Source organism: Propithecus coquereli, unplaced genomic scaffold (assembly GCF_000956105.1).
Source record: "Propithecus coquereli isolate 6110/MARCELLA unplaced genomic scaffold, Pcoq_1.0 Scaffold877, whole genome shotgun sequence".
Lineage (NCBI taxonomy): Eukaryota > Metazoa > Chordata > Mammalia > Primates > Indriidae > Propithecus > Propithecus coquereli.
The window spans coordinates 153634-165656 of NW_012155029.1; the positions used below are offsets into that span (position 1 = coordinate 153634).

The 12023-nt window shown below is 53.6% G+C and overlaps 1 protein-coding gene across 1 annotated transcript in view; it reads left to right on the forward strand.

The window, feature by feature from the left end:
* Nucleotides 1-12023, forward strand: part of NWD1 (NACHT and WD repeat domain containing 1) — a 59543-nt gene that overhangs the window by 13513 nt on the left and 34007 nt on the right. Inside the window, exons 4-7 of the mRNA XM_012664248.1 lie at nt 3658-4930; nt 9505-9708; nt 10156-10315; nt 11606-11723. Of these exons, the coding sequence (XP_012519702.1) occupies nt 3658-4930; nt 9505-9708; nt 10156-10315; nt 11606-11723 (1755 nt within the window). The remainder of the gene's footprint in view (nt 1-3657; nt 4931-9504; nt 9709-10155; nt 10316-11605; nt 11724-12023) is intronic.

Here is a 12023-nt window from a genome sequence, read left to right on the forward strand (position 1 = left end):
CATCTGTAAAGTGAACGAGTCAGAAGTCAGACCTCATGGTGTCACGTGAGGATGCAAAGAGTCTTGACCCTTTTGACCTCATCAGACAATGTCCAGCTTCGCCCGTTGAGAAGTCCCATGCAAATGAACAAATAGGACCGCCTTGAAATTAGCAGAAAACTAGAGCTGAGTTCAGGGGGGTGGGGGGCATGACGGTGACTGTGTCTTTCAGAGCATATTATTTTCAGGAATCTTGCTCAGCTATTTCTTTTAAAACTTTTAATTTCCAAATAATTTGAGATTCATAGGAAGTTGCAAAAAAAAAAATAGTGTGGAGAGATTTGACGCAACTTCACCCCAGTTCACCCCATGGAAGAAGACTCAAGAGAATTTAGGCTCGCAATGTCCCCAGCATCATTTAGTTGCAAAACTAGAGAACAGTATTGCAACCAAGAAATGGACGTTGTTACAATCCGGAAAGAGCAAAACTTACAGGCCTGTCTTTGCATGTGTGCATTTTGTGCTATGCGATCTTATCACATGCAGTCGAGTAAGCACCGTCGCAGCCCAGATACAGGCCTGCTCCTCGCTGAAAAGATCCCTCCCGCCACCCCTTTTATAGCCGCACTCACTCTCCACGCCCCAATCCCTAACCCTTAGAACCACCCATGTGTCTCTGTGTCTATAATTTTGTTATTTTAACAATGTTACAGAAGTTGGAATGACCTCCAACCTTTAGAGACTGGCCTTTTTCCTTCTGCATAGTAAGTTCAGCTTTTTACAAGGCTTAGTCCATAGAAAATTCACACAACAGCCCCCTACCAGGATGAAGTAGTACACACATGTTGCAGAGGAGCAAACAGAGGATCAGAGAGGTGCAGTGACTTCCTCAAGGCCACACAGCCTGCAGGTGGTCTTAGATTGGTTCATGCTGACATGTGTCTGAGAGGAATCCCGTTTTGGAATTGTTAGTTGCCTTCATCTGTGACCTTCATTCACAGGGCCAAGTGGGGGGTGTGTGTGTGAGGTCTCTCCAAGGAGGACATTTGAGTGGCTCTTGTCTGTGGCTTGGAGGTTGAGCCCTGTCTCCAAGGGCCTGGCTCATTCAGCTGCGGAGATCTAGGAGTCTCCACCGAGCCCAGAGCTGCTTCAAAAATAACTCCTTAGATCTAACTGCTATTTCAAAACAACAGCCTCCAAGGAGAAGTCAGTGTGGACCCGTGATTCTAGAAAATATGGGTCCTTGGGGCAGCTACTGCATGCTCTGGGACAGAGGTCAGCAAACCATGGTCAGAGGGCCGAATCTGGCCCACTGCTTGCTTTTGTAAATAAAGTTTTATTGGAACGTACTCAAGTGCATTAGTTCGCATGCTGTCCATTTGCTTTCATGCTACAACCGCAAAGTTGAGAAGCTGCGACAGACACCATCTGGCCTGGAAAGCCTCAGATGTTTACCCTCTGACACTTTACAGAAAACTGTGCCAACCCTTGCTCTCAGAAAGACGTGAGTTGGTCTCTACCCCTCCAGGAGTGCAGCCTCCAAGCTCATTAAAAACTCTCCCTCCAGCCTCTGTGGCTTTGCAGATGTTTTTCTGCAGCTTCGAATGCCCCAGCTTTGTTCCTTCACTATCTCTCTGTCTGTTTATGTGTCCATGTATTCATTCATTCTGGAATATCCACTCCACCTCGACAGGGATCTTTGAGTGCTGTGTTCACTGCTAGATCCCCAGCGAGGAGAGCAGAGGTCGGCACAAGTAGGAACTCAACATACAGTTTGTTGAATGAATGGGTGAGGGCGGCACCTGAAACTGACAACATTGGATTTTTTTTTTTAATTGAGGTGAAATTCACATAGCATGAAATTCACCGTTTTGAGGTACAGTTGACCCTTGAACAACTTGGAGGTTAGGGGCGCCAGCCACTCCCCAGCTTCCTTCCCCCCACCTTGTGCAGTTGAAAATCCACACGTAACTTTTGACTACTTAACCTAACTACTAATAGCCTACAGTTGACCGAAAGCCTTACCGTTAACATGAAGAGTTGGTGAACATAGATTTTGTATGTTATGTGTATTATATACTATATTCTGGCAATAAACTAAGTGAGAGAAAAGGAATGTTATTAGGCAAATCCTAAGGAAGAGAAAATATATTTCCTATTCATTAAGTGGAAGTGGGTCATCATGAAAGCCTTCATCTCATTGTGTTCATGTTGAGTAGGCTGAGGAGGAGGAGGAGGAAGAGGAGGGGTTGGTCTTGCTGTCTCAGGGGTGGCAGAGGTGGAGGAAGGTCTCAGTGTAAGTGGACCCACACAGTTCAAACCCGTGTTGGTCAGGGTCAGCTGTATACAATTCAGTGGCATTTAGCACAATACACTTGCTGTGCTGGGCGACCATCACCTCTATCTCGTTCAGAACATTCCTGTCGACTCCAAAAGGAGACCCCCTCCCCATTAGCACTCACTCCGCAATCCCCTCCGCCAGCCCCTGGCAGCCGCTGATCTATTTCCTGTATATGTATTGGCCTGTTCTGGACATTTCGTGTCGCTGGGATCGTGCCATATGTGACCTTTTGCAGCTGGCTTCTCTCACTCGGCGTAATGTTTTCGAGGCCCATCCACGTGGTATCATGTGTCGATACCTGGCCCGTTTTCACGGCTGAATAGCAGGCCATTGCATAGATACACCGTATGTTGTTTATCCTCTTGCCCGTTGATGGATGTCTGGGTTGTTTCCTCCCTTTAGCTGCCGTGCACAGTGCTGCCGTGAGCAAGAGCATGCCAGCATTTGTTTGAGTTGCTGGTTTCAGTTCTTTGGGGGCAGATATATAGAAGCAGAATTTCTGGGTCCTGTATAACGCCATGTTTCCCTTTTTGAGGATGAGAGCATTGTTCTACGATGGCGCTGCTTCTCACACAGGGTCTCTGTGTTGCCTACCCCAAGGATTCTTTGATTAATAACAGCTAAATCAGTGCAGTCCCTGGACCAGCAAGCCTCATAGCTTGCTGGAAATGCAAACTGACGGGTTCCACCCAGATCTGGGGAATCACAGCTTCTGGAGGTGGGGCCCGGCCACGTGGGTTTGTTCAAGTCCCCTCTATAGAGCAGCAGTCTCCAGCCTTTTTGGCACCAGGGACTGGTTTCATGGAAGACAATTTTTCCACAAACTGGGGTTGAATGGTTTCTGGACGATTCGAGGGCGTATTGTACAATCAAACCTCTCTGCTGATGAGAATCTGCATTTGCAGCCGCTCCCCAGCGCTCGCGTCACCGCCTCAGCTCCACCCCAGATCATCGGGTGTTAGAGTCTCATAAGGAGCAACCTAGATCCCTCGCGTGCGCAGTTTGCAGTAGGGTTCGTGCTCCTATGAGAAGCTGATGCCGCTGCTGACCTGACAGGGGGCGGCGCTCAGGCGGTGCTGCGAGCCATGGGGAGCGGCTGTCAACACAGGTGCAGCTTCGCTGCTCGCCCGCCGCTGGCCTCCTGCTGTGCGGCCTGGCTCCGAACAGGCCAGGGACGGGTACCAGTCAGAGGCCTGCAGGCTGGGGACCACAGCCCCAGGTGACTCCGGGGCACGTTAAGCTTGAGTCCCAGTGTACCCCCCATGAGCGTGCCTCCCAAGCAGCCCCACGCAGGTGGCTGCTGACATAATAATCGCTGACTTTTTCCACGTTTGCAGTCATCGAATGGGAGATAGAGCAGGGCTTGCTGAGCTCAGAGAACGGGGACCAGGGAGCCACCGTCTTCCTTCGAGAAATCCAAGACCGCAACAAACACATCCTGGAAGACTGTGCCCTCAAGATGGTGGACCGGCTCGCGGACGGCTGCCTGGACACCGATGCCCAGAACCTTCTCAGCGGCCTCAAGGGGCGCATTGCCGACACGCAGCCGGGAGTCCTCAAGGTCCACCACCTGCTGTGGAGCCGCGACCTGGTGAACCCCAAGAACAGGGCTCATGCGCGCTACCTGAAGGAGCTGAGTGAGCAGTTTGTGGCCAGGGCCAACCACCAGGTCCTCGAACACCTGCGCGAGCTGGAGGTGGCCCGGCAGGAGCTGGGCTGGCTCTACCAGGAGATCCGCCACCACCTTTGGCAGAGCGCGGAGGCCACCCGGACCTTCTGCGGACGCCAGGAGCTCCTGGCCCAGCTCGGGCGGAGGCTCAGGCAGAGCGATGGCAAGCCCCACACGCCGCTGGTGCTCTCGGGCCCTCCGGGCGTTGGAAAGACGGCCTTGCTGTGCAAGCTGGCCGAGCAGATGCCAGGGCTGCTCGGCCACAGGACGGTGACCGTCCTGCGGCTGCTGGGGACGTCGCAGATGAGCTCCGACACCCGCAGCCTCCTTAAGGGCATCTGCTTCCAGGTGTGCCTGGCCTACGGGCTGCCCCTGCCCCCTGCCCAGGTCCTGGGTGCACACACTAGGGTGGTCCAGTTTTTCCAGATCCTCCTCCACACGGTCTCCTGCAGAAACTTCGAGTCTCTGGTGCTCCTGCTGGATTCCATGGACGACCTGGACGTGGCCCACCACACGAGGAGGGTCCCCTGGCTGCCCCTCACGTGCCCCCCGAGGGTGCACCTCATTCTCTCGGCCTGCTCAGGGCAGCGGGGGGTCTTGAACACCATGCGGCAGATGGTCGCAGACCCGGGGGCTTACTGGGAGGTGAAGCCCCTGTCGGGAAACCTGGGGCAAGAGATGATCCAGCTCCTGCTGGTGGCTGCGAGAAGGACGCTGACCCCTGTGCAGAGGGACCTGCTCTGGGCCAGCCTCCCGGAGTGCGGGCACCCAGGGCGGCTGAGACTGGCCTTCGAGGAGGCCCGGAAATGGGCCTCCTTTTCCGTGCCAGCCCCTCTAGCCACCACGGCCGAGGAAGCGACACACCAGCTCTGCACCCGGCTGGAGCAGACACATGGGCAGCTCCTCGTGGGCCATGTGCTGGGCTACATCGTGTCTTCCCGGTAAGTCTCTGTTTTTGTGTGTTTTTTTTTTTTTTCCCGGTAAGTCTCTGTTTTTGTGTGTTTTTTTTTTTTTAACTCTGTTTTTCCCCCTTTTTTAAACTGAGATATAATTCATGCTTTCATTTCCTGCTGTCACAAATCACCCCTGGGGGCTTAGAACAGCAGACATTTGTCCTCTCACATTTCTCAGGCCAGAAGACTGAAATCAGGTGTCCACAGAGCCACGCTCCCTCCGAGGCCTCTAGGGAAGAATGTATTCTGTGACTTCCTCTTAGGTTCTAGGTTCTGGCCACCCCGGGCCTTCCTTGGCCAGTAGACGCGCCACTGCAGTCTCTGCCTCTGTCTTCACACAGCCGTCTCCTCCCTGAGTATTTCTGTGTCTTTTTGATTGTTTGTTTGTTCTGATACACTCTCATCCACAGAGGTGGAGTGCAGTGGTGTCACCATAGCTCACTGCAGCCTCCAACTCCTGGGCTCAAGCGATCCTCCTGCCTCAGCCTCCCAAGTAGCTGGGACTACAGGCTCACACCACCATGCCCAGCTAATTTTTCCTATTTTTTGGCAGAGATGGGGTCTTGCTATGGTGCTCAGGCTGGTCTTGAACTTCTGGCCTCAAGCAATCCTCCTATCTCAGTCTCCCAAAGTGCTGGGCTCATAGGCGTGAGCCTAGAGGGAGTAGATCTTAAGCATCCTCACCACACACACACATACACAGACACACACACACAATCTCGACTCTGCGTGGTAACAGACGTGTTGACTAATTTGATTGTGGTCATCATTACACAATGTATACGTGTATCAAATCATCATTTTGTACACCTTGCACGGATGAATTTTTATTCATCAGCTATACCTTAATAAAGCCGGGAAAATAAATACCTACATAAAAAAGAAAGAAGGGACTGCCTAGCCGGTTGGTCAACCCGATGAAAGTCTCAGGGCTGTGAACACCAATCGACCAGGGACATGTCAGACCAGAGCCTTTGCTCGGAAATGCTGGGTGTGGACGGGGAGCCACAGAGAGGAGGGTGTTAATCAGAGTCACCCCAGCATCCAAGCTGCCTCCCCTAGGAGGGGTGGGTAGAGGCCAGTCAGCGGAGACACCAAGGAACAAAGCTTTGCTTTACTGCAACGGGCTGACAAAAAATGCTCCAGCCCGTCACCCTAAGTGCTGGATGGCATACAAACAGTTTTGCCTTCTCGGTTTGGGGAGGAGGCAGTGTTTTCTTTCTCAGTCCGTGCAACTTCAGACTTTTGTCTATTACAACATATTTGCCTAGAGGGCAGATCCCAGTGAGGAGGAGCTTTTAGTTTGTTTCCTTTCAATGGAAACTCGCTCATGCCAGTGTTGAGAAATAAGGGCTTTCTTCCAGGTGGGAGCTGGGGAAGTCTGGGGCCACCTTATATCTGACTCCAGGGGGTATACCCCAGATTTCATGTTGTACCCCAGAGTTCATGACTGGCCTGGACTGTACAAGGGTACAAAGGCAAGCAGGAAGCTGAGGCTCACGCCTGTAATCCCACCACTTTGAGAGGCCGAGGCAGGAGGATCGCTTGAGGCCAGGAGTTCAAGACCAGTCTGGGCAACACAGTGAGACCCCAGTCTCTATAAAAAAAAAAAAATTAGCTGGGCATGGTGTCACATGCCTGTAGTCCCAGCTACTTGAGAAGTTGAGGTGGAGGGGATACCTTGAGCCCAGGAGTTCAAGGTTACAGTGACATATGATCACGCCACTGCACTCCAGCCTGGGCAACAGAGTGAGACCCTGTCTCTAAAACAACAACAACAACAAAAATTCCAAAAAAACCCCAAAGACAGATTGGGGACTGTTCCAGAATAGAGGGGTGGCCCCATCAGGCCATTCTGGTGAAGTCTACTTGGAGGAGGCAGGTTGTCATGAAAACCAGAAAGTCATGAGAATCAGGATATTTTCCTATCCTCTCTCCCTCTGGGGTCCTCTGTGAACATCGGCTTCTCTTCTAGTTTCTTCCTTTTGCCTCCCTGGAACTTCAGCTTGCCTTGAGCTTTGGTTGGTGTCAGGAGATTGTATTTTGGGGACCAGACACCCTCTTACTGCTTGTTCTTTGAGTCCCAATTCGAAAATCTGGGAAGACAGAAACCAATTGGCCCACTTGGCCCCATGTCCGGTCCAGTCAGTGAAGCTGGGGGTCTCACAGGCTGTAGGACCTCCACCCCCAGGGAATGGCAGGGGTGGTGGTTTATGAAGGATGATGGTAAAGAGGATGATGTCGGTACCTCCAGTGCCACGAAAGCATGTTACGTTTGCATGTGAAGTCAGTGTGCTGGAGTGATTGAGAGACTCACTCTTGGGGCGGATCTGAGTTCCTCGTAGGGCAGAGGTCCTCACCTCTGGGTGACTCTGCCACCCAAGGAACGCTTGACAGGGTCTGGAGACATTTTGGGGAGTCACAACTGTGAGGGGGGTGGGTGCTCCTGAAGTCTCCAGTGGGTGGAGGTCAGGGAAGCCACTCCACCCTCAAAGAGCACAGGACAGCCCACCGCAGAGAACGACCCAGACCCCGGTGTCAGTAGCGCGGAGGGCGAGAAACGCTGCCAGGGAGACCCTGTCTGTCTGTCTGTCTATCAGCTCTATTTATCTATTTCTATCCTCCTCATTTGTTTTTTTTTGAGACAGACTTGCTCTGTTGCCCAGACTGGAGTGCAGTGGCATCATCATAGCTCACTGCAGCCTCTAACTCCTGGACTCAAGTGATCCTCCTGCCTCGTCCTCCCGAGTAGCTGGGACTACAGGTGCACGCCACCATGCCTGGCTAATTTTTATATTTTTTAGTTTTTGTAGAGACGGGGTCTCACGATGTTGCCCAGGTAGGTCTTCAACTCCTGGCCTCAAGCAATCCTCCTGCCTTGGCCTCCTAAGGGCTGGGATTACAGGCATGAGCCGCCGAGCCCAGCACCCATTGCTTTTAGAAAGTGTCCACCCTCCTTACCGTGGCCTGCCAGACCTGGCCACCCCTTGCCTGGAGCACCTACCCCTAACTTCCCCTGCTGGTTCCCTCCCGCCCATCCAATCCCAGCTCACATGGCGCCTTCCCAGAGAGGCCTACCTGCCCCGTGTTCCATATCCCTCCTGCACCCCTCACCTTGCCCCTCTCTTTCACGGTACTTCATTGACTATCTTCCTGCACTTGGTACTACTCAATGCCTTTGTGTTCCTTTCCTGCCTGCCTCCCTGCACCAGAAGAAAAGCTCCAGGGAGTCTGCAATGCGCTGAGCGTTTGTGTCCCCCTAAAGTTCCCGTGTCAAAATCCTCACCCCCAAGGAGATGATATTAGGAGGTGGGGGCCTTTGGAGGATGATTAGGTCATGAGGGTGGATCCCTCGTGAATGGGATTCGTGCCCTTATAAAAGGAACCCCAGAGGACTCCCTTGCTCTTTCCACCACGAGGACACGGCAAGAAGGCGCCATCTATGAACATGCAGGGGGCCCTCACCACACCTCGAATCCGCCAGCACCTTGAGCTTGGACTTCAGCCTCCAAAATGTGAGAAATAGATGTTAGTCAGTCAAGCCACCCAATGAACAGCACTTTTATGATAACAGCCCAAATGGGCTAAGATAGGTGCCTAGCTCTCTGTCTCCCAGAGCACAGGCAGCACAATGCCGCTTACAGAGATGACACGCCACCAATAGTCCGCGAGCAAGAGTGCCGGGGCTCTGTCGATGAGCTGAGCCCTGTGTGTTGCAAACAGAAAATAGCCTCCCTTTCTTCCCTGCTCTGAAACGAACTCCATTTGGTTGTTCCACACCCCTGATGAAATTTCCAGCAAATCCTGCAGTTTTTCAGGTCTAATGCTCTCAGGTATTAGGAAGGCCACTCTAGTCCTGCTACTGAAACTTCAATGGCTCATCATGTTTAAAGACACTCCGTGGGCCAGGCATGGTGGCTCGCACCTGTAATCCCAGCACTTTGAAAGGCCAAGGTGGGAGGATCGCCGCTTGAACCCAGGAGTTGAAGACAGCCTGGGCAACATAGCAAGACCCCATTTCTACAAAATAAAACAAAAATTAGCTGGGTGTGGTGGCACGTGCCTGTAGTCCCAGCTACTCAGGAGGCTGGGCAGGAGGATCGCTGGAGCCCAGGAGTTCAATGTTGCAGTGAGCTATGATTACACCACTGCACTCCAGCCTGGAGGACAGAGCAAGACCTTGTCTCTAAAAAACAAGAAGTTACTTCCCGGTGGGCCGGGGTCGGGTGGAGTGGGTGCAGTTGGTTTTTGCATTATTTTCTTTGCATTATCTCGTCCTTCCCTCCCTATGCTGACTGTCTCAGACTCCTCTGAGGTTGAGGGGCGGACACCTCATGGTTCTGTAGCTGTGAGTACAGAGGAAAAGGTCAGAAAGGTCTTCTTTGGTGGGTACAGCCACAAGGGGGCGCTGGTCCCTGCTGGGCACTGTCCCAGTGCTGATCCTTAGGGCGGGGTGCCGGACTCCGTGAAGGTGGCTGTGTCTCTTCCTCTCTCGGCTTCTACGTCCCCCCAACACGGAAGACACAAGATGTGTTCCAAAGCCCCATCCCTCCTCCCTGCAGGTACGGGCTCTCAGAGGCGGAGCTGAAGGATGTCTTGTCCCTGGACGACGAGGTCCTACAGGCCGTGTACCGGGACTGGACCCCGCCCAGCAAGGAGCTGCTGCGGTTCCCGCCCCTGCTGTGGGTGCGGCTCCGTCGGGATCTGGGCTACTGCCTGGCCCGGCGGCCGGTGGACGGCTTCACGCTCCTGGCCATCAGCCACAGGTAGGTCCAGGTGGCGGCGGCAGCCGTGACACTGTCTGGGCAGGACGCTGAGAATGAGGACGCACTGCCTGAGTGCCTCTCTGTGCCAGATGCTTCCTCGCTGCCATTCTCAAAGACGCAAGTCCAGTGTGTTCAGAATTCCAGGGTCTCCGCACCAGAGACTCCTACACAATGAACTTGTTTTTGAAATTGAAGTGAAATCCACATAACATGCAATTCACCATTTTAAAGTGGGACACTCACGAGGTTGTGCAACCATCACGCACTCTGTCTAGTTCTAAAATATTGTCATCACACCCAGAGGAAGCCCCGTCCCCATCAGCAGTCACTCCCCGCTCCCCCTCCTCCAGCCCCTGGCAGCCACTAATCTGCCTGCAGGAAGGCCAGTGGCCACCTCTGAGCTCGATGGGTCTCGCAGGGTCATCAGCCTGTGTCCCCTCTCTGCAGACAGCTGGTCGAGGTGGTCCGAGAGCGCTACCTGTCGGGGCCCGAGAGAGCCAAGAGGCACAGCGTCTTGGCTGACTTTTTCTCAGGCGCCTGGAGCCAAGGCACCAAGAAACTCATCACCCTGCCGCTCGTGGGGAAGCCCCTGAACTTGGACCGCAAGGTGAGGTGCCCGGGACCCCTGCTTCTCACCTGCAGCCTCCACCCTGCAGAGCCGGCAAGGCCACGGCTACCCGGTGTGGCACACCTACCCCCTTCCTTCCTTCTTTCCCACTCGAAGTGCCCTCCTTGGCCGGGCACAGTGGACGGCCAGTAATCCCAGCACTTTGGGAGGCTGAGACAGGAGGATCGCTTGAGGCCGGGAGTTCAAGACCAGCCTGGGCAACAGAGCGACACCCCGTCTCTACAAAAAAATAATTAAAAAAAAAGTTAGCTGGGCATGGTGGCGCACTCCTGTAGTCTCAGCTACTGGGGAGACTGAAGTGGGAGAATTGCTTGAACCCAGAGTTTGAGGTTGCAGTGAGCTGTGATTGCACCACTGCACTCCAGCCTGGGTGACAGTGAGATTCTAAAAAACTTTAAATTTCAAAATAATTCTAGATTCACCGAAGAGTTGCAAGAAGAGTACAGAGAGTTCCCATGGACCGTTCCCCTAGATATTAAAATCTTGTATATCCGTAGTGCAGTGATCACAACTAGGAAATTACACTTTTGATTCTTCGGTTATAGCTCAATTTTTCGTTTTTCTTTGTCTCCCTTGCTGGAGCGGAGGCTAGAGGCAGGGCCAGGCCTGATTCGTTTCTGATGCTGAACTTTCCTCTATCCATTGACGCAGACACCCTCTTCCGTGTGCCCAGAGCTCCTGTGGTCTCAGCCTCATCCTGTCCCCCAGGACATAGTCTGACCCCCTTTCTGGTCTCCCAGTTTTGGGACCTCTTGTCTCAGTTCATCCTCCCAAGGAATGCTCTGACAATCCAACCTGATCATGCCTCTCCTCTCACACCTTCCATACCTCCCCAGTGTCCTCTGTCTTGAGCTAGACCTCCAGCCTGATGTTCACCTTCATGACCTGCTGCCTAAAACCTCCCCAATCTCATTCCCCACCGTGATCCTCTACCCTGCCTTCTACATTAATACTTTAGTCCTGGCATTCCGTTCCTTTGCCCTGGAATGCCACTGTTTTCTGACACATCTACTGGACAGACTCCTACTTGTCCTCTGAGGCCCAGCTCTAATGCCCCAACCTTCAGGAAACCTTCCCTATTTCCCCAGGAAGTGTCACACACCACCCCCCTGGGATTCTCTTCTCCCCCAACCCCCTCCCCAACCCCAGCCCTGGCCATGGGGGACAAGGGGGACGTTGGTCTGCCGTTGTGTCGCCGTCCCCTCCAGCGCTGTCTGGGGCCTGGCCTGTGTTTGTGTCCAAGCTGCGGCCTCCCTTCTCCCCTGCCAGGTGGCCCCTCAGCCCCTGTGGTTCTCGGATGCGGTCGCGAACGTGCGGAAGCTGAAGGAGTTGCCCTATCACCTGCTCCACTCGGGCCGTTGGGAGGAGCTGAAGCGGGAGGTGCTGGGTAAGGGCTGCCCCGTCTCGGAGAGCATCGGCCACATGCTCCTGCCTTCCAGGGCCCGGGGAGGCGAAGGGCAGATGTGGAAATCCTGGGCTCCTCCTAAGGCAGGAACCTCTGTTCTCACAAGGGGATATTCTGCACCTGGGGACACTTGACAGTGTCTGCAGACAGTTTTGCTTGTCACGCCTGGGGGAGAGGTACCGCTCGAATCTGATGAGTGGAGGCCAGGGACACTGCTCAACATCCCCAGTGCACAGGACACCCCACCGCAGAGAAGGATCTGGCCCCGGATGTTGATAGTGC